We start from the raw sequence: 26,738 nt of genomic DNA on the forward strand, positions 1-26,738 counted from the left end.
AACGAGGGACAGGGGAATGGCCTAAGCTGCGCCAGGGCAGGGTCAGGTCGGGCATCAGGAAGAATTTCTTCCCTGATGGGATTGAAACACTGGAAGGGGCAGCTCAGGGACGCGGGGCAGTCCCCATTCCTGGATGTGTTTAAGGAAACAGTGCTGTGGTCTGATGGGCAGGGTGGTGTTGGCTCTCAGCTTGGACTGGATGGTCCTGGAGGTGTTTTCCGACCTAACCGATCCTGTGATTCTGCCAGCCCTTCCGCCAGCCCGCTCCCCGGCACTGCCCGTGAGGAGACGGGACACCCGGCGAGAGCCGCCCGGCTGCTCCGCCACCTTCAGCCCTTCAGCGCGGCCACCGCCCGCCCGCAGCCCGGCCGCCAGAGGCTGCGGGGGCTCCGGCCGGCGAGGGGAGCCGGCGTGAGGGCGGCGAGGCCGGGCCATGGCCGGGTCAGGGCCGGCCCCGCCGCACTACACTTCCCGCCCTGCTCCGCGCCCGCCCGCGCCGGCTTCCGCTGGCGCGTGGTTTCCGGAGCGGATCGGAACCCGGAGCGCGGATCCGATCCGGGTCTGGCCATTCCCGGGGCAGGTAACGCCGGCTCCCCGCGCCGCTCCCGCCGCACCCCGCGCCCTCCCCGCCACCCCCGCCCGGGACCCTCCGCGCCCGCCCCGCCGCGGCTCCTCCCGCCGCTCCCCGGGACGCGTGGCGGGGCCGCGGCGGGCGCGGCGGCCGCTCCGAGCGCTCCTGGGGCGGCGGCGGCGGCTGCGGCCCCGCCGCCTCCTCCTCCTCCGCCGCCGCCTCCTCCAGGCCGCCTGTTCTTTGTTACAGCGGCCGGGAGGGCGGTAGCGAAGGGGGCGAGGCGGGTCCGAGGCAAAACCCGGCGGAGCCGCTCCCGGATCCCGGGCCCCGACGGGCTCGGGCGGCGGCGCGGTCCCTGAGGGGCGGGCGCGGAGCGGGCGCGGGGCGATCCCCGCGGGCTCGGCCGGGCAGGGCACGGAGCCGCGGCGGCCTCGGGGATGCGGGGCCGGGAGCGGGGAGCGCCTCGGCCGCAGGGGGTTGGGGATGGATGGGGGTGGGAGCTCCCAGGTGCGAGGGCGTGAGCCACAGGGAAGAGGCTGGCAGCAGGAGGGAGGTGCGGGGATGCTGCCCTGCCCCGGCGTGTGCCCTGGGAGAGGGTGCGGCGGGCGCCCGAGGAGACAAAAGGAGCGGAGCCGCGGTCCGCGGGGCTTCGCACGCCTGGAATTTTCTGCAGTGCGCCCGTTCTCTGCTCAGGGCCATTAAACTTTGCGCGTAGTTTGTTCACACGGCCGCGGGAAGCGCTGGGAAGGGCAGGTGGCACAGACCCCGCCAGCTGCCGTGTTACTCCATGCCCCCCTGCCCTAGCAATCGTCTCCCTCCTCAACAATAATTGATAGAATGGCCCTATTATAATTTTTTTTAAGAAATACAAGGCTTTACTGTAGTTTACCAGATGTGCTGCAGTTCTTTTGCGTGGCAGCATGAACAAGTTCTACCACATCATGAGGAAAACTGCGTTTTTAAGTGCATCCTTCCACATACGTATGTGCAGCACCCATCTGCTTGTGCTCTCAAGTCATTCACACTCATAGAAGCCCATTCTCAGACTGAAGAAAGGGTAATTTTAATTCTACCTTGTCGATCATTAAGTTCAAACACAGATTTTCAGGCATTCCATTAATTTTTCTGACCTACTTTTAAAAAAAAATCCATTAACAAGATCAACTTAACACTTGAGCGTGATTTCTTTCTTCAGCAGTTTATAAGGAGAAAGTGTGATTTTGCATACGTTCTTAAATTTTTAAAGCTCAGTTGGTTCTCTGACAGTGTCTTTGCAAGCAGGTACCTGTGATGCTGCAGCTCCTCAGCATTTTAATTTGGGTTCCCTGAAGTTCCAGATATGCTCCAGGGCTTGTGTTGCAGGTGGAATTTTTGTGCATAGTTGTGTGGCTCTACTCTCGGGCATAAAATCACTCATCTAATTATAAAAGCCAGAAAATGTAGTTTTCTGCTCTTTTACTGCCATCAGCATTAGGCTTTGTACCTAGTCTAATTTTGTCTGTGTGGCTTTTCTCCTGATTATTGACTGCTAATGATTTATGTAAAAAAATACCTGAAACTCCCAGAAGCTTTGCAAGACAAGAACAAAATTAGGAGCAGTGGGATGAGTGACTTCATGGAGTATTTATCTTTTACAAATGTTTGAAAAGGAAAAAAAAAAATCAGACGTGGCCCATAGCAACAGCAGACGAGGGCAGAAACAATCCTGCAGCCTGTCTTCAGTGCCATCCTGTGAGTGGCACATCGTGACTCTGTTTACCAGCTGGAGCGGGTGCCATGGTGTCATTTGTCTGAAAAACCCCTGGGAAATGCAGCTGAGATCAGGGAGGAGGAGCTGGAAAGCGCAGGGGTGAGGTGAACCAGGACTGCAAAGCAGGCAGCAGTGTTTGTTGGGGAGCAGGGGGTGAGGATGGGTTGGGAGTGCAGAGCACCAAAAGTCCTTGCTGCAGAGAGGGAGCTGCGCTAATGCAGATCGCTGAGGCACCTGTGAGGGCCCTTCACGCTTCCTCCCCATCACCTTGAGCAGCGCTGATGATTTCTCCACCCCTTTGATGCTGTTCTCATCTGAAGGCTCCTGTAATGTCACTTGTCTCCAGTCTGTTTGCCAAGGATGCGGCGCAGCAGCGTCCCAGAGGGTGAATGCCTTTGGTGGTGTGGCTTCTGAACCATTAACCAAGGCTGTTATTTGTTAATTCAGCCATATTTAGGATTAAAGTTTTGTCACAAACTATCTAAAAGCGGCTGGGCATACCCCTCTTGAAATAGTGCAAAGCATCAAAAAAAAAAAAATTGTTGGTTAAAAAGCAAAGCAAACCATTTTTGAAATCGACTTACACCGCTTGTTTTTGCAGCGTTGTGCTTGAACTCCCCTAAGTACCTGTTGCATTGTTCACCTTGCTTTCAGGAAAAGAGCTTTTGGGGAAATTTCCTGAGTTGCTGTTCTTGCTCTGCATTGGGCTTTTGTACAAATGTTTGTTCTGTTATTTGAGCTTATTCCCCAAAAGCTGCAGCCCAGAAAGGCTCAGCTTGTGCTATGAATGGGGAATGTTTGCTCCTTAGAGCAGTGAGTCTTAGGGAGGGATCCTGCTGCTGACAGGTGAAATTGGGGAGGGCAGTGCTTGGAGAGCCCTGATCCTGAGTAGTGCCTGTGCTCTGGCTTGGCTTTTGTTGATGGAGTAGCAAACGCTTTTATCTATTTTCAGACAGGGCTCTGTGAGTTTGTTGTGTCGTGTTTTCTCTCCCTCTCACAGATTCAGGCTCTTACTCCTTCCTGTCATCCTCTTGGCCAATACTCTTGCTGTTTTGCAGCCTCACCTCTCTCAGACTTGGGCCGTGATCTTCATGTTGCTTTGCCTCTCTTCTGGGGCATTGGCAAAATTGCTTCTTTGAGGAGGAGAGCATTTTTTTGGGTAGAAAAGGGAAAAACTCTCTCTCTCTTCTAGGCCCTGCCCATATTGTGGTCTTAGCCATACATAATCAGACTTTGTGCCAACCATAACCTAATTGTTGAGGGGCAATAGTGTTCATGCAAGTTTTTTATATAGACTGACACTAATGAAGTTAATATAGATTAACCTCATTTAACTGAAATCAAATTGGTTAGTTACCATTTCATAGAAGACTAGTGACAGAGGCAGGATTTTATTTCCCCAGGTTTTCTGGTGCTCAATACCACAATACACCTTTGCCTCTGGAAGAGATCCGTGACTGTATCTGCAGTTTTTAAGATTACTGTATTTAGTAAATAAGTAACTTGCCTTTCAGAGATATTTTTTTAAAATACTAGTTTAAATAAAATGTTGCACTGGGCCTTGTTCCTGCAGTGGTTGCTGCTGACCTGGATTATCCTCTGGCCCTCTGTGTTCTGAGGCTCCACAGGAGCTTTTTACAGGGGATGCAGGAGGGGCTGGAAGGTTGTCAGAGGTGGGGAACAGCAGGAGACAGCATTTCCTCACAGAGAAATGTCTGAGAACCCAGAGACACTGAGGCTTCCTTGGTAGTGATGTCTGCAACACATGTAATGATACAGCAGATTCTGGGGCTTTTTAAAAAACTATAATTTCTTTAATTTTCCATTGATACTCCTGCAGGGACATTAATGTGTTCGGGTGGGCTCTGGGTCACTCAGCATCATTACTTCACAAAGGGATGTTTATATGATACAGAAAGTAAAAGTCAATTCAGAACTAACTTTGCCTTTTGTATTTTGGCAGGTTTAAAATAATGGCTGAAGATGGCAGTGAGGAGATTATGTTTATTTGTAAGTATTAGGAAAAGGATCTAATTCTCACTGTGGGTGACTTGTCTACTCAGAATGCTTAAAATTAAAGACTAAACCAGACTTAAGATTTTATTTAGAAAAATTGCTCTTTGTAAAGGAGTCTTGAATGCTAATGGGTGAATAGAGAGGAGGTTGTGTAATTTAAGCATACACATTCTGATGCTGTTGGCAAACACACAATGAAACCTCTGAATGTGAGTTAGCAGCACAGCTTTTTCATGGCTGAAGTGAGATTGAAGGTCTAACACTCGTGTAAGCCCTTTGTTTATACAACCAGCTCTAGCAGCCAGGGGTGCCTGGGGATAACTCTGACCTCTGGCCTGACTTGGGGATCTGCACCTCCCCTGCAGGGCCAGGCAGACTCATAATTCCTTCAGAACAAGTTTGAGATGCACCAGCTGCCCTGGCAGGTTTCACTCGTGGCATTCACTGCCTGTGCTTCTTGCTGTGCCCTGTGTAACCCTGAGTGCCAGGCTGGCCTCTGTGACTGGGATCCAGGCTCCTGGGGTGCTGCTGGGTGAGGAAATGTTGCAGCAGGGCTGTGCCCAGGCTGGGCAGTGTCCCATGCTTGTGGCAGCTGGGCTGGCAGGCTTGGGTCCCACACTAATCCTCTCCTTTGTCAGCAGCCTGGACATGCAGGGCCTGGTGTAAAGGTGGAAAAGAGTTAAGGGATGTAGAGTCCTTGTGTGAGCAGAGAGGGCCCAGATGTTGTGGAGCAGAATAGCTTGGTTTTTGGAACCACAGTATTTTACCTCTGATGGTTCCACAGCTGTATTTATGGCAACTCTCAGAAAGTTCAATTTTCTCCCTCCACCAGCTTCCTTCAAAAATAGTGTTGACTGTTTGCATTTTTACTGAGATGCAGATACCTTTTATTGGATACCACTAGTGGATACCTTGTCTTCCCCTTCATAAAAATATTCTGGTGGACAGCAAAAAGAATAAGGATGTGATGCCACTTCTAATTAGATGGAAGGTATCACACAACATGATTTTCTCCCTTCCATTGGGGGCTGTGGTCACTGAGCTTTTTCTTGTGCTCTCTGCAATTAGTTTTTCCCACAGGATATGGGGACTGTTTATGTTCTGAAAAAGTGAGTTGCTATAAATGACACGTGCACTCCCAATTATAAACATCCTTGAGTATGTATTTCATAGACAAGAGAATTTTTGGATTTTTTTCTTTATTAAGTGTGTGGGGTATTTTATTATTATTATTTCCATGCTTGTTTTGTGTTTCTCCTGTGGCTGTAATCTCTTGAAAGTATCACATATGGTGGGTGTAAGAGCTTTGGGGAATGGCTGCTGGAGGGCATCCCTTGGATATTGAGCTGTGCCACACAATGTCATTGTCATATTCCCCTGGTTTGGTCATTCCTCTGCTGAGGAGTGAGAGGCATGTGTGGCTTATTCCTGCCTGCAGTTGTGGCCAGTGCTGTCTGCACCTTTCAGAGGCTTATCTTTGCAGAGTGAGGAATGCCCTGATGCAGTCAGGAGATGAGGAAAATGACAAAGTGCTTTTTTCTTTGGACAGCAGAGCCTGTGGGAGAAGCTGTTACTCAGGCTGTCCCCTTGGTTATGACAACCCTTTATGGGTGACAGTCCATTATGGGTGACAGTCCATTCCTTTTCAGCAGTCAGGTTTACACATTCCTCTGTCATTCCTCTGCCCTCTCTGGTTTGGGAAATCTGCTTTTAGCCCAGATTATTTCAGTAATATTAAGGGCAGCCTGGGCTACAGGCACACCTGGAGCAGGGGAATGGTGGAACAGTGAGCAGGACAGCTGTAGGCTGAGCTTTGGTGCTGGTGCTCTGTGAGTAGTACTTGCCCATTTTTCTCTGGTGCAATAACTCTGTGGTGCTGTACAACAATCCAGGCTGGGAAATTCCTTCTGCTGAAAAACCCTGTGAAGAGCTGGTTGTTTCATTCCTTGGCTCACCAGAAGGCAGCACAAACAGCTCGACAGGAGGCAGTGACCAGCCTTGGTGGCTGCACCACCCAGAAATTGTGTTTGTCAAATACATGTATTTTTTCACTACTAAGCTGGTTTTGTTGCCAGAAGAAATGTGAAGCAGTTTGGAATCTCTTGTTTTAGAAGTATTTTTGTTCACTGGGATGAATATTTGGTGGGGGGAGAAGCTTCCAGTTAGCACAACGTAGCTTTGCCAGAGGGGATATACCTTGGAATGACGTGGCTTTTGTTATGTCTTCCCAAAAAAAGGTGTAATGACCCTTACATTACACATTTTCTGGGGTTTCCTGAGTTGTCCTTGTAAGCTTGGAGCTCAGATGCAAAAGGCACCACAGCAACACAACCCCTGTGTGATGATCTCTCCTGAAGCTGTGTCAGCAGCTGACCAGGCAGGGCAGTTTGACAGCTATTTTTTTCACAGTGAAGCAGTGTATAAGCATTTGGAGTCCTGTTAAGTTAGCTTATTTTAGAAAGCCTCAAATTATCCTTGTCTGAAAATTGTTTCTTAGGAACCACTCAGTTCTGGGTAATTTACAGCCACTTAAACTAAAAGTTAATTTAGCTAAGCTGGCAGTGAATTAGATGGCCAGAATGTGTTGTGCAGCCAGCTGACTTGTCTGGAAAGGCACCAGGAGGTACCTTGGAGGTCTCTGTCCTGCCCTGTGGCTGAGAAGGCAGAGCTGGGCTCTCAGGACGTGCTGGTGCCCTGCTGAGCCCTGTGCCAGTTCTGCCCCTGGTTCTGGGTTTGTGCCTCCTGTCACAGGCTACCCAAGCTGTTCATAACAGCTCAGCTCCTGGGGAAGCAGTGATGTGGTTTTCTTTAGCTGCTGTGTGATGCAGCACTTTATCTGAAGAATAATGCCATCTTTAAGCAGAATATTTACTGTGGGTGTAAGGTATTTCTTTTCCTTTGTGAGAGAATTTAAACAATTGTCTTCTGATGGTACTGATCACAGTGTGTGTTGTCTCACCTACACAGGTGCCAGCTGTTCACTCTGTTCAATTATTTATGTTCTTTTAAGCAATATAAACAAATACCTGCCTCTCTACGTGTGTATTTTACCTGATGGTAGGTTTCTTTTGAAAGAGGGAGTGTCTTACAAAAGTGTTTTCCACCAACCTTTTCTGTCTGGTTCCTTGCAGGGTGCGAGGACTGTCGGCAGTACCATGATTCAGAGTGTCCTGAGCTGGGCCCAGTGGTGACAGTCAAAGACTCCTTTGTATTGAGCAGGGCAAGGTGAGAAACGTTTGTGTTAATCCTGACTAAGCCAACACCCATATTAGTTCTTTAAAGCATATTTGCTCTTCAGTGGATGTCACGCTGACAGCTGGAAACTGAAGTCCCAGAGGATGACAGAAATCTATGGAAAGCACATGGCCTTGATTAAATAGAAAAATTGATGCACACACTTAAGTGCTGCACTGAATAGAAGCCAAAAAAAATAACTTGCTGCTCATCAGGACTCGGTTTCTTTGCTGAGGTTTCTGGCAAGAAGTCAGGTGGTGCCAGATGGGATGATGACTTCTGTCATGGTTGAGTACCTGCCCCTTTTATCCCCCTTAGATACAGCAGATTCATTTCAGAGAAGTGTGTGAGGATTTCTCATTCATGTGTATGAACTCTCTCATTCCTCCACATAGAAGCAAAACAAGTTGTTCTCATTATTGTGGGTTTTTCAAACGATTAGGGGTAATAGTTCTGTCAGCAAATCTGTGACAGCGCAGCAGAAACACTTGTGTTTGCCAAAAGAAACAAATAGACTCAATCTAGTTGGGAGAAAACAACACTGAGTAGTGATTTTTACAGGGAAAGACAATCAGGCGCTGTCAGCAAAATTCATATTAAGATGTAGCATGAAAAGCTAAGGAAAAGAACCAGCCATTGTGAAGGTGTAATACAGATCCAAAAAGGGAAGTGTTAATGTCCTGGGGTGAAGTTATGGTGCTTGTATCCCCAGTCATTGTTCTGTTTATGCTGGATATTATGTTCTGTGCCTTCAAGACTGGCTCTGAAGAGCAAAGCATTTTGTTTTGTTATCAGTTATCAGTCTGCTCACTCCCCCAGCAGTCAGTGGGACACAGACAGGGCAGCACATAGGGCAGCTTGTGCTTTCTGCTCTGACTTTTGCTTTGCCCTTGTTCCTGCTTTGCTCCTGCTCGTTAGTTAGTTTAGCTAGGCAGTCTGAATTTCCCCTGGACTGTTTTCCTTTCCCTTTTTGGAACCACTCAGACCTGCTCTGGACTGGGACCAGGGAAGCACCGAGGGTTTGCACCTCGTGGCTGCAGCAGCCGTCCCCAGCACGGGGGATTGATAACAGTGACCTCTCCCAGGAGAGACTTTCTGAATTTGTCATCCTTTTCAGATCAGTGAAAGTGTTGTCATCCAGTATTGTTCATTTTGTGTGCTGGGGGTGTTTTGCCTGTTAAATAAACAGGTTCTCTCCACTTCTCTCTGAGGAATCCTTCCCGAACCGGTTGTGGGGAGGGGCCGTGTGGGTTTGCTTTCTGGAAGGGCCCCCTGTGGAGGTTTTCTCCCAAATTTGCCCTAAACCAAAGATGGCTTTGTGTGTTATATAATGTGTGCAGGGCTTCCATATTTGTTCTTGGGAAGTGACAGGCAGAAAACAGGCACGTGGGCAGCAAGTCTGGCACATCCTGGCTGTGTAGGCCGTGCTGTGTATTCCCAGCACCGTTTTGTAACAAACACTGATGTTCTGGATCTGCCACCTGGGTACCATGACCCCTTGGCCATTGCAGGATGCTCTTGGTGTGCCACCAAGCACAGTGGCTGCATCTGTTCAGGAGCTGCTCCTGCTTTTCTTGGCCTTTCCAGATGAGGAATTTCCCAGCAGTTCCTGCCAGGCACTGCCTTCCTGTGCCTGGAAACCTGCCCTGGATGATCCCCTCCAGCAGCTGTTAATGGTTAACAGCCCTGACACTACAGGTGCTTGAGGGTAATTTAAAAATACCCATTGGAATAATAGAATATTATTCTATATTCACCTCCCTGGTGAGGGAGGTGCTTTTATTATATACAAAAAATGGGCAGTGCAGTAAGTCTCTAGCCTGTACTACACACATTCCATGACAAACTACTATTTCCTACATTTTTTCTATTTTTTAACTCGTGCTTTAATGTCCAGATGTTCCAACTGGGAATGTTTGCAAATATGGTGCATGCACTGGTTTTCAATCTCCTTTTGATGTGCAGATGCAAAGTTTTCCCTAGTGGAAGTGTGGGCTGCTGGACCACAGACTTGAAAGCAGAATTTTAAATTGACTTTTTTACAGATAAATGTATTTATTTTCCTGAAGAGTTTTCAGCTTAAATCAGGTGAGATAAGAAAAGGAAAGAAGAAATGTAATTGCAGCTTTTACATCTGGGGAGCAGTAACTGAAAATGAGTTATCTGAGGTTGAGGGCAAGTTTAACCACAAACTGGATATGAATCTTTTAAAAACAGTCTGCTTGCTTAACCACATTTGCTCTTCCCTCTGTCTTTTGAAAAGATAAAATGGATGCTTTATGGTTAGAAAAGAATTGTTGAGAAACATCTGCTGAACTTCTTTGTCTCTAACACTGCTGTATGTTTCAAACTAAAAGTATTTTGTTTAATTGATTTGCTTATCACTACGATTGCAATCTTTTAGTATTTCTCTTTATTTAGGCAGTAAAGCACTTCTGCCAGTGTCAGCCTCTACAGGGTACTCAGTAGCCTGTCTGATTATTTTTTTCCTTTTCATCTGTGAGCACAGACATAAAAAAAACAGAATTGTGTTTGGTTTGTAAAACCAATACCGTGGGGCCAGTCAAGGTGAATTTTTTGGAAGATGTTCTCTGTGTATTATACATAGTTACAATATTTGCTACATGTAGTTCTTCTCCCAAGATTGTTTGGGAAAAGAGAGAAGCTGTGAGCACAGAAACACTTGTGTTTAATGCTGACTTCTTTCTTCCTTGGGTTCCTGCAGTGCATAACTGTTACTGGATGAGGTGGTGTTCAGCCAAAGGTTGAAATTGCTGATCTCAGAAGTCTTTTTCAGCCTAATCAGTTCTGTGATTTATGTTTTTTGGTTGTTTTTTTTTTTTCTCAATTCTCTTAAATTTTTAGATCATCTCTACCTTCTAATTTGGAGATAAGACAGCTGGAGGATGGGATTGAGGGAGTGTTTGCTCTGACTCAGCTGGTGAAACGTACCCAGTTTGGCCCCTTTGAGTGCAAGAGAGTTCTCAAGCTGGAGAAAGAATCGGTTTTTCCCCTGAAGGTAAGACACAGAATTTGTAAAGCAATGAATAGCAAGGAGTCAGTTTTACCTGTGATGGATTCATGCTGGCTAACACTATGAAAACAAAGATATGAAGGGGGATTATTTGGAACATCTTTTAGGTGTGCCTTGTAAGAGATGAGCTAAACAAACATTCTCTGGGCAAGGAGCAGAAGAACCAAACTAGAAGCTCAATTCTTTTAATGAATCTCTTCAATTTGACTGAATTTTCCTAATGAGCCACATATGCATTAGGTTTATGAAACATGCAGAATAAGTGGGTTTTTTTCTGTCTTGCATTTGTTTTATTCTTTTCTTGACAAGTTTTGGTAGGAAAAATGCTACATTAAGAATGGAATTGAGTCTTAGTTTCCACTAATACCTAACTCAGAAGTAAAGATTTAGAACAGTGCCTTGGGCTGATGGCTATTTGGATACCCTTCCACTCATGTATGCAGTAATTTTTTGGGAAACTGGTGGCTATAGCAAGAATTCTTGGGATGATTTTGTTCAGTTTGTTCCCATCTTGCTCCTGGTTGTCTGTCTCATCTGAAGATGTGGCTAAGTGCAAGATGCCTGATGAGGCTTGCTTCGTCCCTGGTGCCCATTGAAAAGAAACCACTGCAAAAGCAGAAAATAAATTATTTCCCCTTACTTTGTATCACTTCTGAGGGTTTTTATTCCCTCCATGCACATTTTGCTTGGCAGGTGTTCCAGAAGGAAGGGCCCCTGGTGTATTTTGACACCACAAACGAAGATGATTGCAACTGGATGATGATGGTGCGCCCAGCCACTGAATATGAGCACCAAAACTTGACAGCCTTCCAGCATGACAATGACATTTACTTCACCACCTGCCAGGACATCCCCCCAGGAACCGAGCTGAGAGTGTGGTATGCAGCTTTTTACGCCAAAAAAATGGAAAAGCCAGTGCTGAAGGAGGTCACGAGTGTTGCCAATGGTATGTGTGGGAGCCTTTCTTCCTTCCTGAGGGCCCAGTGCTGGCAGGGACTGATAGTCCCTGGCTGTAGGAGATGGCAGTGCTGTTTGTCCAGAGGGTTCTTATCCTGCAGAGTCAGGCCAGCCTGCACACGTGGGTGCCCTGCAAGAGGAGAGTGGAGATTCTTCACCGTGATACAACCAGTTTTTTTTAAAACAGGTGGCCTAGTTAATGGTTCAGCTTCTTCAGAGTGGACAGACTGGATAAATAGTCCTTAACTAAAGATTTGGTGTATCAAATCATTTGTATCAAATTATTTCTGGGTAGAACAGCAGAGGAGCTCAGTTATCAGAGAAATCTGTATACAGATTTGATAAAGAAGCCTTTTTCAGTTGCAGTGGAAATGGTTTGGTTTTTCACAGAACTATTACACAGTTCTAAAAAACTAGATTTATCTTAAGCAGCCTGACATGGGACCCACTAGAGTAAGATCCACGTGGCTGTGCATTGGAAAGAAAGGCAGCAGATATTTTAGAATCTGAATTAGAATTGCCACAAGTTCCAGTCTTTTCCCCTTTTGCTTTCTCTTACTTTTCCATTTCTACAGCTGAAAGGCAAGATCCTTTAGCATTGCAAGGGTGTTTTCTTCCTGCTCTTGAGCTGGGAGTACTCCCTGGATGTTATTACTGCTCTGCTGGGTATAATTTGGGGTGACAAATTTGGGAAGAGGCCATTGCCACCAGTGTCAGCTTTATGGCTGCCCTTGATCCTAAGCAAAGTCTCAAGTGCTGCAGCTGAATCAATGCATGTTTCTGAGCTCTGAGGTGTTTCCAGTTGGTATTAACTGAGAGGTTTCATATTTTCCCTCTTTAATTTAACCTGTTCATGCATTTTTTGGAGATTATAGGTATTTTAAAATGCTGTTGAAGGATGCCCTGCACTCTGTTCAGCACTTCACAGTACACTCCAGAATATTTAAGGCACAATAATAATATTTAAGGGTGAGATTCAGTTGTAAGAATGCCCTGGTTAAAATTTTCCATGAGAATGTTATTTGCAGGCCTGTTACAGAATAAAACTTTCTGACTGTGGTTACTGCCCTCAGCACAGAGCAAGAGTCAAAGGGTCTGGGCAGTAAAGATGAACTCTTTTTCCTCTTCACAGATACATCCTTGGTAGCAATGGAGTCTGATAAAGAGGGGAATAATAAGGTCTCTTCAGAACCTTCATCTGCTGTCTTACCCCATAAAAAAACCAAGAAATCCAGCATACTAGCAGCTGATCCAGCAGGTATGCAAAATTACAGTGCTCTTAAGGAAGATAGAGGACAGATACAGGTCTGCAGAGCTGTTAGGTGTAACACTCTTACATGTGTATTATGGATATATAATTTCTGGCAAATACTAATTTAGAGAGGATTTGAAAGCCTGAATTTTTATTTTCATTTTTGTGTGCTTAAAGTATATACACGGGTTAAAAAGTGACAGAGAGGCCAATAAACTTTTTGGTAGATTACTTTAATGAAAACCATAAATGCTTCTGACTTTGGAGATGGTTAGTGTTGGGGTGGGGGCAATCCCCAAGAAAATCTCCATTCTGCCTGTGCAAAGTAATTCAAATGATCAGGCCAAGCTCTAGAAGAAAACATTTCAAATATTTGGAAATGACAAGAACACTGGCCATCCCCAAATTACAATAATACCACTATTAGAACTCAGACTGTTCTAAATTGCAGAAAGTCAAATTTTAATAAACTTATAAGCAATACATATCCTCTTGGCAAAGGACACAAGGCTGAGGAAATACCTGGTGGTGTCACAGGAACTCTGTCCCAAGGATCCATTACAAAGCAGTGCTCCCCCCACCCAGTCTGTGCAGAGTGGAACAGAGAAATTTAGAACCCACTTAACACACAAATTTCAGAAATTGCACTCAGAGTACACAAGATCAAAAGAAAACCATTCTAGGTCTGCTCTTTGAGAGGTTATTTTCCTAAACTTTGCTTACTGAAAGTAGCTGGGAGGAAAGGAGGGGAGTTTTTGCAGACTTGTGCAGAGCAGTTGATCAGAGGATTCATTTGTCAGCTTGGGTTCTGTCACAGCTCAACTGTGAAGTTGACTGAGGAGTTGTCTTTCAGTTTGGCATTATTGATTTTTCCAGAGGTAAAATGAAGACTTGGAAAAGCCCCTCCTATATCCTTCACCCTACTGCCTGAAAGTCCAGCTTCAGTAGAAACAAAATGCTGCCTATGATATTTTGGGAACCCTGAGGTGTTCCCACTGATTTGGTGCTTCCAAAACAAAATTTTCTTTTTTTGATTCTGTTTGCCTCAAGTCATACCAAGCAGTTGCCAGCTGTCAGATCTGTGGTTCCAAGTCAGCCAGGTTGCCCTGCAGCTGCCCTGGAAGCCTGGGGAAGTGGGAACTTAAGAAGGACCTGACTCTTCCTGACAAACCAGTACAAGGAGCAAGGGAAGTGCAGAGTCAGGCACAATTAACTTGCACAGAATCTTGGTTTGCTGCTTTTGTCCTCCTGGACAGAGCCCTCAAGACTTTATGTAGCCTCTGAAGAGGGAATTTTTGTTGCTGTATTGCCAAGTGATTTCTTATTAATTTATTCATTGCAGCATGGATGAGATCACACCTCTGTAGTGCAGTGTTGAATGTATCTTGTAGCAGGGATCAGCCTCTGCCTCAGAGAATCCTTTATTTTGGTTCAAGAGCCAACAATGAAAACAAGGAAGAACTTTTCTGTCCCTTTACAGATGGGGTCCTCAGGCAGAGAGGGATGAGCTGGCATGTAATGACCATCTAGGAAATCTGTGGCAGAAACTGAAGCACAATTTGAATTCCCTGTGCTTCCCTTCACTTACCCTGACTTCAGTGTCATCCTCCTCCTCTGCAGGAGGAAGTCTTATTCAGCTTTTTGTGTGCCAAAAAAATCTCTGAATCAGTCCAGATTTATCAGATCCTCTTGACAAATTCAAATATATCATCTAAGGACTGAAATACAAAGGACTGTTAACAGAGTTACTCTTCTTATTTTAGTTTTTTATTCCAGTTTCATTTTTGCCCTAATTTCTTCACCTTTCTTGAGTCGATGTGTTAATTAAAGTATTAGCATGGTGATTTCATAGCACATCTAATTAATGAAACTGCTGAAACCCAAGTTTTCATTGTCCTCACCCTTACTTCCATTAATCCAAATGTTCTTACTCTGCAATGCCCTTCACAGAGGTTTCTCCTGCTTCTGTACTCAGCTAATCCATAAGAAGACTGGTAACTCTGGTTTTAAAGGTGCTAAAAATTGCTTTATGCCATGCCTTTTATGAACACAGTTCTTTAGAAAGTGATAAAGGAGCCCTCAGGATTTTACAAGGGCACTGATACTCTCTCCTGGCATCATTTATATCTTCTGATAGTTCAACTCTTCATGTTTGGAGAATCCTGAAATGGCCCCCCAGGGGCCTCTTGCTGCTTAAATTGTACCTTGTGATACTCAGGGAGTTACTGCAAGAGAAACAAAGCTACAGGGGTTTACCACCTGCCTATTTTCAGAGTATTTCAGTATTTCTTGTTGTGATTTAGTGAACACTCCAGAAGGCAGTGGAACAGCAGAAGCAAAGCCCAACCAGTGGACGTGTAAAGTGTGTTCATCTGCTTTCCAGGAGCCCCAGCTGCTGACAGGTAGGAAGTGCTAGAAATTCATGGGAGAGCACTGAGAATCATCAGCAGAATTCTGCTCTCCCATGGCTGTGAAGCCATGCACCATCCATGGTGCAGTAAGATAACAGTTTTAAATTTTGTGTTCCTTTAAGGAAAACAGTAGTAGGGAAGGTAGAAACAAGGATATTTTGGATGTTTTGACCATGGCAGTGTTGAGTCTCTGGACAAACAGCTGTATTGTTGAATCTAGAAGAAATAAAACTGTGATCTAGAAGATGATGTGACTGTCAGGAAAATCAAAGATAGGGAGCTGCATGAGCAGTGTAAAGGTCAGTGATGCCAGGTTATACTTTGTGATGTTGTCCATCTGGTATTTATGGCACAGATTTAGTAAGGGTAATGAAGTACATCTTTTTTTCTGCATTTCATTTACAGCTATTTTATGCAGTTTTTCAGAAGAGCTTAAAATTATTTAGAAGCTTTGGCCATTTGATGAATCTTTTTTGAAAAGGGGACTTCGGTCAGTAAGTAACTTGGGGATTTGGAAAAATGTACCCATTATTACAAACACAAACTTTTTACTGTGATATCAACAGATCTCCTTAAAATTAAGTTCTTGTGACTGTTGAATAAACTGTAGGCTTTGATTTTTGAAGGTATTGTGACTGCTTTTGAAATAATTAGAAGTAAGTCACTGCAAAGTAAAACAGACCTGATAGATGAGCTTCAGCTAGTTCCATTTGAGTATTTTAAGGATAATTTCTTCCTTACTCTCCTTTTCTTCCCTATCCACCCAGAGCACTTGCTGAGTCACCTGGAACAAGCCAAAGGTGCCCCCCCAAGCAGCCAAAATAATGCTGAGAAAGCAGCAGAGGCTGTGCCAGCAGATCAACCAGTGGCAAGTGATGCAGCCAGTGCCAGCACAGACTCGAGGAGAAAGGCCAGGAGGGGGAGAAAAGCCAAAACAGCAAAAGTAGAAACACCTCTTGTCATTGATGAAGAGAAAGATTCTGCAGGTAAAACAGAAATCTGGAAAATGCTGAGCAATATATCTGCTTTTACATCTCTGACAACGCCTTTGCAGAAAGGCCTAAAAAAGCAGCAGAGACAAGATGGAGGTTTTTAGTTAGATCACTAAAGCTGCCAATTTGCAAGTTTTGTTAGTTATTTCTGAGGGCCTTGAAGGCAGCACCTACAGCCAGTCTCCTGCCTTCTTCTGTGGTGGTTTGTAGAGAGCCCCAGAGAAACACAGGGTGTGAGAACTGCAAGAAGGAACAGGAGAGGAAGCATCCTTCCTCTCAAGAGGACAAATCTTTCTCTGTCTACCTCAAGTTTAGTTTAGAAAGGGCTTTACATTCCTTGAAGGGATGTTCTAATAGGAAATTTCATAATGCTTGGTCAACTGACCCTTCAGTAACACCTTGGAAGGGTAAGAAGTTAGAAAAAGATGAGATGTCCCTGCCTGTGGCAGAGGTTTGGATTAGATTTTTAACAGTCCCTTCCAACCCACACTGTTCTATGATTCTTTGAATTCTTCTCTTGTGGAGAATTGATTTGTCCAGTGCCACCTGTTATCACAAATTCTGCATTTGAGGTTTTGCAGCTGTCCACATTACTGCTGTTTGTATTTCTTTGGGGTGTGTGCAGTGGAACGTGCGGCTGACGCTGTCACTGAGGTCCCTCCAGAGGAGGTGGCCCTGCCTCCAGTTCCAGAGGAGAGGATTATGGATCTGGTTTTAGGAAGGATGCCCAGCACCACAAACAGCATCAGTCCAGTGACAAAGTAAGTGTTCTGGGATGCACAATTTCCTCTTACTTGTATCTAAGATGATGTGGCATGCAACAGTTCTGCTCAGCTCCTGGGCACACAGATGCTCTTTTTTATCAGCATAAAATTGTGTGGTGCTGCTGTTGCTGCTTCAAGAGGTGATTTTGAGTGCCACTCGTAGGATTTGGAACACAACATAAATGAAAATTTCTTTTTTCATCCTGTTACTGCTTTTATTCTGTGTTTCCAAAAGCCTCCTGCAGCTGCAAGGTGAAATTTACTCCTATTGAATGTTAGTGATAAGACAGGCAAAGAGATTTTTTCTTTCAGAAGTTGTTAATCATTATTATTCAGTCTCGCTTGTCATCTTAGCTCATGAATGACTTCATGTTGATTTTGCTGTGCTACTTCAGATTTTGAGTAGTAGGAGGGGAAAACTTCAGTATAACAGAAGCTCAGGGAGACTCTTAAGTATCACATGATTAATTCAGATTCTTTTATGTCTTTTTGTCTTGGTAAAATTGGCCTTTTGAATTTTTTTTTTTTTATAATAGAGCACTCAATTTTTATGAATTAACTGGTAATGGTATATATTGAAGTCCTTAGCAGACACAGGCCATCAAAAAGGCATTTCAGCAGGTGGTTGTGCTGGGAAATGGCACAGTGCTGCTTGGCACCCTGCTGCCCTCTGCCCAAACACAGCTTTGACGTGGGGGCTGCCATGCTTCCTAAGCTGAGCTAGTGCTGCTGTTTTCAGAGTGGAGCAGATCCTTTCTGTCCCTCTGAGGGGCCTGCAAAGAGAATCTCTGCTGCTGCTTTTTGCCTCCTTGGTTCTGGGTGAAGAAAATTTGGAATGAGTGACACCTGCAGCTTCCAGGGGGTGGCCAGGGGAGCACCTTGGAGCAGGGGAAGCTCCATCCAGGCCCCCTCCCTCCTGCCAGGAGCTGAGTTTAACACTCCTCTAGTTTTTGCTAGCTGGTGGAACTCTCTTACAACCTGTGGGCTAGCTTTCAGTCCCTGCCTTTCTCTCTAATCCAGTAGGTTTGCTCATCACCAAAACACCATGTCCCTCAAAAGAAGTTTAATTCTCTCCAGTAGACACGGGATTCGGAGGAAGCTGATAAAGCAGCTGGGGGAGCACAAGAGGGTCTATCAGTGCAGCATCTGCAGTAAGATCTTCCAGAACAGCAGCAACCTCAGCAGGCACATCCGTTCTCACGGTGGGTTGGCTTTTCCCTTGCCTGGGCATTGATTTTCTGTCTTGGTTCCCCTTTGGAGTTAAACAGCAGGGCTCATTTTAGGTACTGGGATATGTATTTATAAAAGCTGGTTTTGGTTTTTTCTTTCTTTTAAGTCTCTCTAGGAAACTCTTTTAATTTTTCAGACCAAAGCATGAGAAGATAATAGTTATCTATTAATAGATAATGCAGAATTGAAATTGAAAGTATTTAAAATTTGAATTAGGTACATATTTTAAATGAAGGCAAGGATGTGATGTTTTTTCCCAAAGCGTTTACTGCCTTTAAATTGATACATAAATATCATCCCCACCTTCACAGGCACATGGGTAACACAGCTGTGTAAATGTCAGATGTTTTTCCACCTGTGATCTGCAGTTCTGTATCCTATTGTAAGGGTTCTGTGAAAAATCATCACTGAAAAAGGGTGGGAAAACTAAACCAAAATTGTTGGAAATGGTTAAAATCCACTGGTTAGATCTCCTGAAATACTAAATTTTTCATCACTGGCCTGTGTGTCTGCGGTTGCTTGTGCTTTGGTTTCCCCTGCCTTGCCTGGAGTTGGTTATTATCAATCACTGACTGCTTCCCTTTCATCTTGATTGATCCCCTCAGGTGACAAACTGTTTAAATGTGACGAATGTGCAAAGCTGTTCAGCAGGAAGGAGAGCTTGAAGCAGCACGTTTCATACAAGCACAGCAGGAATGAAGTGAGTAGAAGGGGCTCTTGCAGGGTTTATGTGGAAAGGCACAGTGAGATTCCAGGTGTGAGCATGCCCTGCTCGTGTGAGCAGCTATTCCATGTGAGTGAGAAAAGATGTTAGCATCCCCTCTCTGTCCTATCTTAGAATAATTGATAGATTTGAAAAGTGCTTTTGAGCATGTGCAAGCCCTTTTCCTATAGAAAATTGCTTTCAGGCATCATTTCCAGCAAGACAAGCTGGAGTTAGCTGGACCTGCATGATACAAAGGTGAGATCTGACTTGAGTTATGCTGCTAAATAGGGTTGTTCCATTCTTGTTTGCTTCTCCTGTTTGATTTCTCCCCACTAACCATTCCTTTAATGTGTGAACTCTGCCTGTTGATGCTGCTGCCATAAAAATATTAAACACACATGTACTGGCACCTTATTAGTGACAATTTCCTTTATTGCTTGGCACCAGGGTCCTTGACTCTCAGATTGCTGCCACCTCTTCTGGAAGATCAGTCAGATCAATCTTGCTTCTCAAACATTCTGTGTCTGTGTTGGGCCAGGGGAATATCAGGGAGATATTCCACATCCACACAGGAGCATGGTCTTTGGGGTTTTTTATAGCTCAGATGTGGAAACATGGCAGCATAATACAGCATCAGAATTTTCACCACTGTGCAGATAAATTGAAGGATTAAAATTGGAAAGGACAGAAAACTGAAGAGGTATTTGAGGGTTAGAATTTCTCTCTCAGATGTGACTTGGCTTTTCCTGTTGGTGATCCTCAGGTGGACAATGAGTACAGATACAAGTGCACCACGTGTGAAAAGGCCTTTCGGATAGAGAGTGCATTGGAATTCCACAACTGCAGGACAGGTGAGAATGGATAACTGTTCCTCTGGCATCTCTGCTCCAGTCTGGGAAGATGTCCCCAAATCCATCTCAGCAGAGAAACTATAGAAGGGGAGTAGGGATTTAAATTTTTTCATCATCACAACCTGTTTTTTTTGATAAGAAAAGGGTAACCAATAATCTGTAGAGCAACACATCCCCTTAGGAATTGGGGATTTTTATTTTTTTTATCTCCTGCTCACCTGTGTAATAACCTCACTGGTGTTTCCTTTGTTCACAGATAATCTGTCATCATCTCTGTTTAATTTTTTTTCCCTGAAACTAAGTTCCATCTCACTCCTCTGAAACAGAGGAACTGGAAATTTGCAGTTTTCTGGGATTACAGTTTTCTTCAGCTTTCTCCAGCTTTATACTTGCAGCAGTCTCTAAATGTTTTTTTCTTAGTATCACTCCAACCTGTGATTTTCTCCCATTGCTATCCCTTGTGGTTACTCATATTATTTCTGCTGTGATCTTCTGCTCAGAAAATGACAGCCTGGTTACTTTTATGGCCCCACAATAATGTTCAGTCCAGAATCACACAGGTAATTGCCCTTAGAGCACAGTGATGGATTCCATGTTTAAAACCCAGATCCAGCAGAGGAACCACCTGCCTCACAAACATACAAAACCTGCTTCCAGCTGTAAAGAGCTGCATGTTTCTCTTGCTTACAGATGACAAGACATTCCAGTGTGAGATGTGTTTCAGATTCTTCTCTACAAACAGCAACCTTTCAAAACACAAGAAGAAGCATGGGGATAAGAAGTTTGCATGTGAGATCTGCAATAAGATGTTCTACAGGAAGGATGTCATGCTGGAGCATCAGAGGCGGCACCTGGAAGGTAAATTTACTGCAGATCAACCTAATTATTTCTCCTGAAACAGCAGTGGAGGTGGGCAGGTTAAGAAATGATAGTGTGCATTAGATCTTCTTGAGTGGTGGCTGTCTTTTTTTTAATCAGTTACCTGATCAAGAGTTTCAAGGTTCATAAAAATGTGACATTTATGAAAAATAACAGTAGTGGGTCCAGAACTGTTAACAGTCATGTGGAAGTTGCATGGCTTATTATGCAGCAGTTTAGACTGGCTGATTTTAATTATGTATTTTTTTTATTTTGCATCCTATTCTTTCTTTTTTAAAATTTGTGTGGTAACTTGAAAATCTGAAGGTAGAGAGATAACTTGCCATGTACATCTGAGAGTGACTACTATATAAATACAGTGTCAGCATGTTATCTTTGAAACATTGAGAATATATCAAAATGAGGTTATGAGAGTTTACTGTTCAAAATTATAAGGATATTTCAGGTACTCAAAAACTGGAAAAAGTTGGTACATTGCTTAACATGTATCAGAATGTGGTTAGTGACTTAGATGATAAAACCAAAAGTGTTTTGTTTTTTCTTTTTAAAGCAGCCAGATTGTTTATTTTATGTCATGAACCAGAGGACAGGGGGCTGTATGACACTGGCAGTGTCTCATTTTCAGCTGTCACAGCAAAGCAGGAGCTCTGCCCTCCTGAATGTAGCAGAGAAGGAGATCTGAAATCCTCTCTGAGCATTACAGCTGATGCTGGATGGTTGCATCTCTCCTTAGAGACTTCTTCTCTTCTCTTTCTTATTGGGGGTGAATTTCTGGGCCAGATGCCAGACTGAAGTGCCAAGGCCTACTAGATCTGTTTCCTGGTGTTGACAAAAATATTTTTGTTAAAAGTGTCTTCAGTCACTTCACAGTTGCTTTAACAACCAATAAGCCATAACACATAAGCTTGGCAGACTGCTTTTATATTCTTAAAACCCACTTTTAATTTAGAAATCACCCTTTTGTTAGCAATTCAATCCTGCACTGAGCCCCTTCCCAGTGTTCCACTCTTCCCAGGGCCTGCAGGAGTGGAAAGTGGAGTGGAAAGCCATGGTTTATTTATTGTTTTGGTTTTTTTTTTGATGGGGACTGCTGTGTTAAGGGGTGAGGCGTGTGAAGAGAGAAGACTTTGAGCACAGCACGGAGAACATGGTTCGCTACAAGAAGGAGCCCTCGGGCTGCCCCGTGTGTGGGAAGGTAGGAGCTTGTGCCAGTGTGCCATGAGAGGCTCTGCATTATGGCTCCAGGGTGCTGCAGTTCAGTCCAGACAGGAGAGAACTGAGGGGATCCATCCATACATTTACATACATCCATACATCTCCAGGGGGTGTCAGAGGATGGTGCCAGACTCTTTTCCGTGGTGCTCAGCAGCGGCACGAGGAGCAGAGGCCATAAAATAAAACACAAGTTCCACCTCAACATGGGGAAGAAATTCCTCACACTGAGGGTGGCAGAGCTCTGGAACAGCTGCCCAAGGAGGGTGTGGAGTCCAGTCAGGAAATTCCTCTTCAAACACCTGATTTATCCAAGCCCACTGTGGCCATGGATGGTGGGAGCTGTTAGCGCAAAGATGAGAGCAAAAGTTCATTTCAGGCCTGAACATTCCTCAGGACACCCAGCACAATGCAGAGTGTCACATGGCCTCTGTGTGTGTCAGTGCAATATCATGGCTTATGTTATTTAAAATGGAGTTTTTCTGACTGGTTGTAAACAGCTGGAGTTGACTCTGTGCATTGGGAATCCTCTTGCATGGGGAATAAAAGTGAATTCATGGTGTAGTCATGGCATGGTTGCATTTGAGTGTTCAACACTCATGATCTTAAGCCATTGTTGTCACAAGGAGTGTGGGTTTAACTTGTGATTTTATAAGTGTTTAATGATTCATGGTGCAGAAGGTACTCAAGATCTCTTAAGCTGCTGTTAGGCCTCTGATTTTGATGCTTGGGATATGTTTCATATCAGTCAAGGTAGATTTTGTGGCTGTATCTTTTTAGAGATAGATGGAACATTGGTGATTCAAAAGACACTGTCTAAATATTTCAAATTCTACTCTGTGTAATTCTGCTGCAGCTTTTTTTGCAAGTCCACCCCTGACAAATGGGTAGTTTCAGTCAGTTCCTTGGAACTCTACCCCTGGATTTTGCCATGCCAGCAGTTCTGAGGCAGACTGCTAACAGGAGCTCCTGCATGTTTCTGGCCAGAATGAATAAAAAAAGACAGTGGATAGGTTGCATGGACATGATCCAAAAATCCTTCCTTCCTTCTCTTTTCCTTTTAGATATTTTCATGTAGGAGCAACATGAACAAACACCTTCTAACACACGGAGACAAGAAATACACCTGTGAGATCTGTGGACGTAAATTTTTCAGGGTGGATGTGCTGAGAGATCACATTCATGTCCATTTTAAGGTATTGTGTTAATAGTCAACTAGAGAAGGCAGATTGTTTTGTCAACACTGAATTGTAAGGAATTAAATGAACTTAAAAGGGAATTCTATCACTTAGTGGTGCTCATAAAGATGCTTTTATTGATGTAATATTGTCCCAGCTGAGTCTCTTTACATTAAAATTCCTTTTATACGGAGAAAAATTAATATTATTTGTTTGAATAAGTTATTCCTTATGTGGTCCTGGACAAAGAAACTCTGGACTGAATGAAGCAGGAGGATATTTTAAATAAATACTATTACAGCAGTTAATACAAAGCAGTCTACATGGAAGCAAAAGGTGACCAGGCCTTACTTTTTGAAGAATTTTAATCTGTTGAAACAAAATATTCTTTCCCTTTACACAGGACATAGCCCTAATGGATGATCACCAAAGGGAAGAGTTCATTGGTAAAATTGGAATCTCATCAGAGGAAAATGATGACAACTCTGATGAAAGTGCAGATTCTGAGCCTCACAAGTATAGCTGCAAAAGGTGCCAGGTAGCTTTAAATACTTTCAAATTAACTTGTTTTGGGATGGGGGAGGGAGTGGAGGTATCTATAAATAATTCAGAATTTTAAATAACATTAAGGGCTCCCAAAGAGAAGGCAAGTTCTCAGGTCTGCTGTCTTCTGCAGTGCTGTTTTCTCTGATCTGTGAACTGAGGCTATTCCATAAGAATTGAGGTGGTGTCCAGTAAGGGGGATGATAAACACTCAAAAAAGGAAACATAGACACATTCACTTTTTCCTGTGAGGAAGAGAACAAGCAAAGCAGGAGGAAGGATCGATAAAGGAACACTCACATCTCAAACTGCCTTTCAATTATGTGCAACTTAAAATGCTTACAGCATTTCTGATTGATAGAGTCCACAAATTGATTAATTTTTATGAGGTCAGAGCTCCTCCAAACTGGAGTAAGGCTGTTGTTTATGTTCAGTGTGACTGCTTATTCTTGCCCTGCTTCATTACTAACAGGATGGTCTTGGAAGTGCTGCTGGAATGTCGTTCATTCAGTTGTCAGCTGAGAGAGGAAGACTTTTTGAACCTCTCACTGTGTGGCTTTTGCCATTTTCTAAAGAAATAATGGGTCCTTAAGGGCTCTGTGCCCTCCCTGGGTGAGCAGGGGGCAGGTGGGGTGCAAAACCACTCAGTGAGAACAGCAAAACTGACACGGGGACAGGGAATTGGAATTTTTGGTTGTTCAGCCGCTGAATTGACCCCTGGAAATCAGAGCTTATTTCACAGCCCACACTTAATGTGGTAAAAGTTCTTAATTTATCTTCATTTTAAGACCTGGAGAGAATAATATTTCAGTTTTCTTATCTGGGAGCTGGTCTTAAGTGCAAAATTATTTAAGTTTGTGCCAGTAAACATGTGAAAGTGTGGTGTCAGAGCAGTTCATCATGTTCTTGCTTTCTCTGTGCTGATTTTCTTGCCTGACACTTCATGGGTACATAAACTATATAAAATTGTGTGCTTCCAAGTGAGGGCAGTTGGGCCATTCAAATCAGAAAGATCTTTTTGGGAAGTTGAGGGTTTTTTAAGTGCTTTTAAAGTAAACAGTTGTGTAAGGGCACAGCTGTGGGAAATAGGATTTGATGTGAGGAGATGGGGACAATGAACAGCCAAAGGGAGAAAAAATACAAGTAACTCCTGGAGAAATCTCTCTTCTGAGCTCTCATAAAATCTGGTTTCCCTGGTCTCAAAGTACATCTTCACCAAGCTGTGCAGTGCTGTTAGAAATGCCCTGACTAGTTCCAGAACTGGAGCAAAAGACCATGTCGTTATGGCACTTCACCCTGGCATGCTGGAGCACATCTGGATGTGCACATCTGGAGCTGAGCCAGAGTCACTGCCCTGCAGTGTCTGGAAATTCCAGCCCTTCAGGAGCTGCTGCCAAAGCTGACGGTGCAGTCAGGAGCTCACCATGCCCCTAGAGCCCAGCAGGCATTTCTCCATCTGTGATGTCCTCATTCTTACAGAATCACAGAATAAGCTGAGCTGGAAGGGACCCTCAGGGCTGACTGAGTCCAGCTCCTGGCTCTGTGCAGCCCCTGGAATCCCACCGTGGGCCTGAGATCATTGTCCAAATGCTCCTTGAGCTCTGTCTTGCTGCAGTGACCAGAACCTGGGGAGCCTGTTCAGTGCCCAACCATCCTCTGGGGGAAAAAACCTTTTCCTAATACCCAACCTAAAGCTGCCCTGACACAGCTTCAGGCCATTCCCTTGGGCCCTGTCACTGTCCCCACAGAGCAGAGATCAGTGCCTGCCCCTCCTCTGCCCCTCACAAGAAGCTGTAACTGCAGTGAGGTCTCCCCTCACCCTCCTCTTCTCCAGGCTGGACAAACAAAGTGCCCTCAGTGGCTCTCACAAGGCTTCCCCTGCAGACCCTTCACCATCTTTGTAGCCCTCTGGACATCTCCAGTAGTTTAATATCATCCCTGTGGTGGGGGTGATTTTTGTGGTGACCAAAACTGCTCACAGTACTCAAGGTGAGCTGGTGGAGGTTAAACCTGGCTGTTCCTCAGTGCACAAACAACTCAAGGTCGTCTTCTTGTGCAGAATTGGAGACACCATCTCCAGCTAGAGAAAAGAGTGAATTGATGTCCTGTAAATTACAATTACTCTTTGTAATATCCAAAGAGTTTCAGGCCTAAACCCAGGTGTCACAACCAGGTTTTTCATCCGGTGGCACACAGGATTTTAGTGCTACACAGGATATTTATGCTCGATGTTACCTGCTCACTGCCATGCCTGAGCACTTTTTTCCCCCTTCCATTCACTATTGGTTCATTCCCCAGCTGACCTTTGGCAGAGGGAAGGAGTACCTGAAGCACATCATGGACGTGCACAAGGAGAAGGGTTACGGCTGCAGCATCTGCAACCGGCACTTCGCCCTGAAGGCCACGTACCACGCGCACATGGTCATCCACAGGGAGAACCTGCCCGACCCCAACGTGCAGAAGTAAGGCTTGTTCCACTGAGAAGAGCTGCCTGCTTGCAGTTCTAGTGGTTGTGCCACCTGAGAGAATTTGGCTGTGCTCAAATAACTGTGAAATGGGGGGTTAAAGTGTTCATTGCGAGTTTGAAATTTGTGTCGCTGGTGATTGGCTTCACACGGAGTGATGAGTCAGCAGCCCCCCCAGTTTGGGCTTTGCAGAGTGTAAATCAGTGATTTTAATACATGGTTTTGAAAAAAAATGGAGTGTATAGCAATGCCAGACTGCTCCAAGCTTGCAGTCAACTTGGGGGTTTCTTAAGGCTCATTTAGAAAAACTTTTGTGCTTCAAGGAGCTTTTGGAGTAATTAGTATTAGCAGATGAAATATACTGAGTGACAGAGATGCCTGAGAATCACCTCTTCATCAAGAGAAGAATCAGTTTTTGGTCTCTTTGGTTTCAGATACATCCATCCATGTGAAATCTGTGGGAGGATTTTTAACAGTATAGGAAATCTGGAAAGACATAAGCTTATACATACAGGTAAAAATGTTATTTCTTTATAATTATCAATACTAAAAAGAAATTTCTGTTACCAGTACCTGCCTTTATTTTTTTTTTTGCTAGAGGATTTTCACTCTATGTTACAATCAGACAAATATAATATTTATTTTTCTAGAGTAAGCCAGTAAGCAGGTAATATTAATGAAGAGATTTGATCT

General features: G+C 44.4%; 1 protein-coding gene across 5 annotated transcripts in view; it reads left to right on the top strand.

Annotated features, from left to right (window-relative positions):
- The first annotated feature begins 478 nt into the window (after window positions 1–478).
- Window positions 479–26,738, top strand: part of PRDM15 (PR/SET domain 15) — a 35,499-nt gene continuing 9,239 nt past the window's right edge. For 2 of the 5 annotated variants that reach the window (XM_064405843.1, XM_064405859.1), the window contains exons 1-18: window positions 479–580; window positions 4,285–4,331; window positions 7,469–7,562; window positions 10,437–10,590; window positions 11,299–11,551; window positions 12,695–12,820; window positions 15,118–15,216; window positions 15,993–16,211; window positions 16,843–16,978; window positions 18,002–18,183; window positions 18,817–18,911; window positions 19,681–19,768; window positions 20,459–20,626; window positions 21,748–21,842; window positions 22,924–23,055; window positions 23,441–23,575; window positions 25,879–26,042; window positions 26,480–26,559. In XM_064405843.1, the coding sequence (XP_064261913.1) occupies window positions 4,295–4,331; window positions 7,469–7,562; window positions 10,437–10,590; window positions 11,299–11,551; window positions 12,695–12,820; window positions 15,118–15,216; window positions 15,993–16,211; window positions 16,843–16,978; window positions 18,002–18,183; window positions 18,817–18,911; window positions 19,681–19,768; window positions 20,459–20,626; window positions 21,748–21,842; window positions 22,924–23,055; window positions 23,441–23,575; window positions 25,879–26,042; window positions 26,480–26,559 (2,257 nt within the window). In that variant the 5' untranslated portion in view covers window positions 479–580; window positions 4,285–4,294. Of the gene's footprint in view, window positions 581–1,120; window positions 1,629–4,284; window positions 4,332–7,468; window positions 7,563–10,436; window positions 10,591–11,298; window positions 11,552–12,694; window positions 12,821–15,117; window positions 15,217–15,992; window positions 16,212–16,842; window positions 16,979–18,001; window positions 18,184–18,816; window positions 18,912–19,680; window positions 19,769–20,458; window positions 20,627–21,747; window positions 21,843–22,923; window positions 23,056–23,440; window positions 23,576–25,878; window positions 26,043–26,479; window positions 26,560–26,738 lie in introns of those variants that run through there. The other 3 variants (XM_064405865.1, XM_064405872.1, XM_064405851.1) reach the window with 3 other exon arrangements.

This window comes from Passer domesticus, chromosome 2 (assembly GCF_036417665.1).
Source record: "Passer domesticus isolate bPasDom1 chromosome 2, bPasDom1.hap1, whole genome shotgun sequence".
Taxonomy (NCBI): domain Eukaryota; kingdom Metazoa; phylum Chordata; class Aves; order Passeriformes; family Passeridae; genus Passer; species Passer domesticus.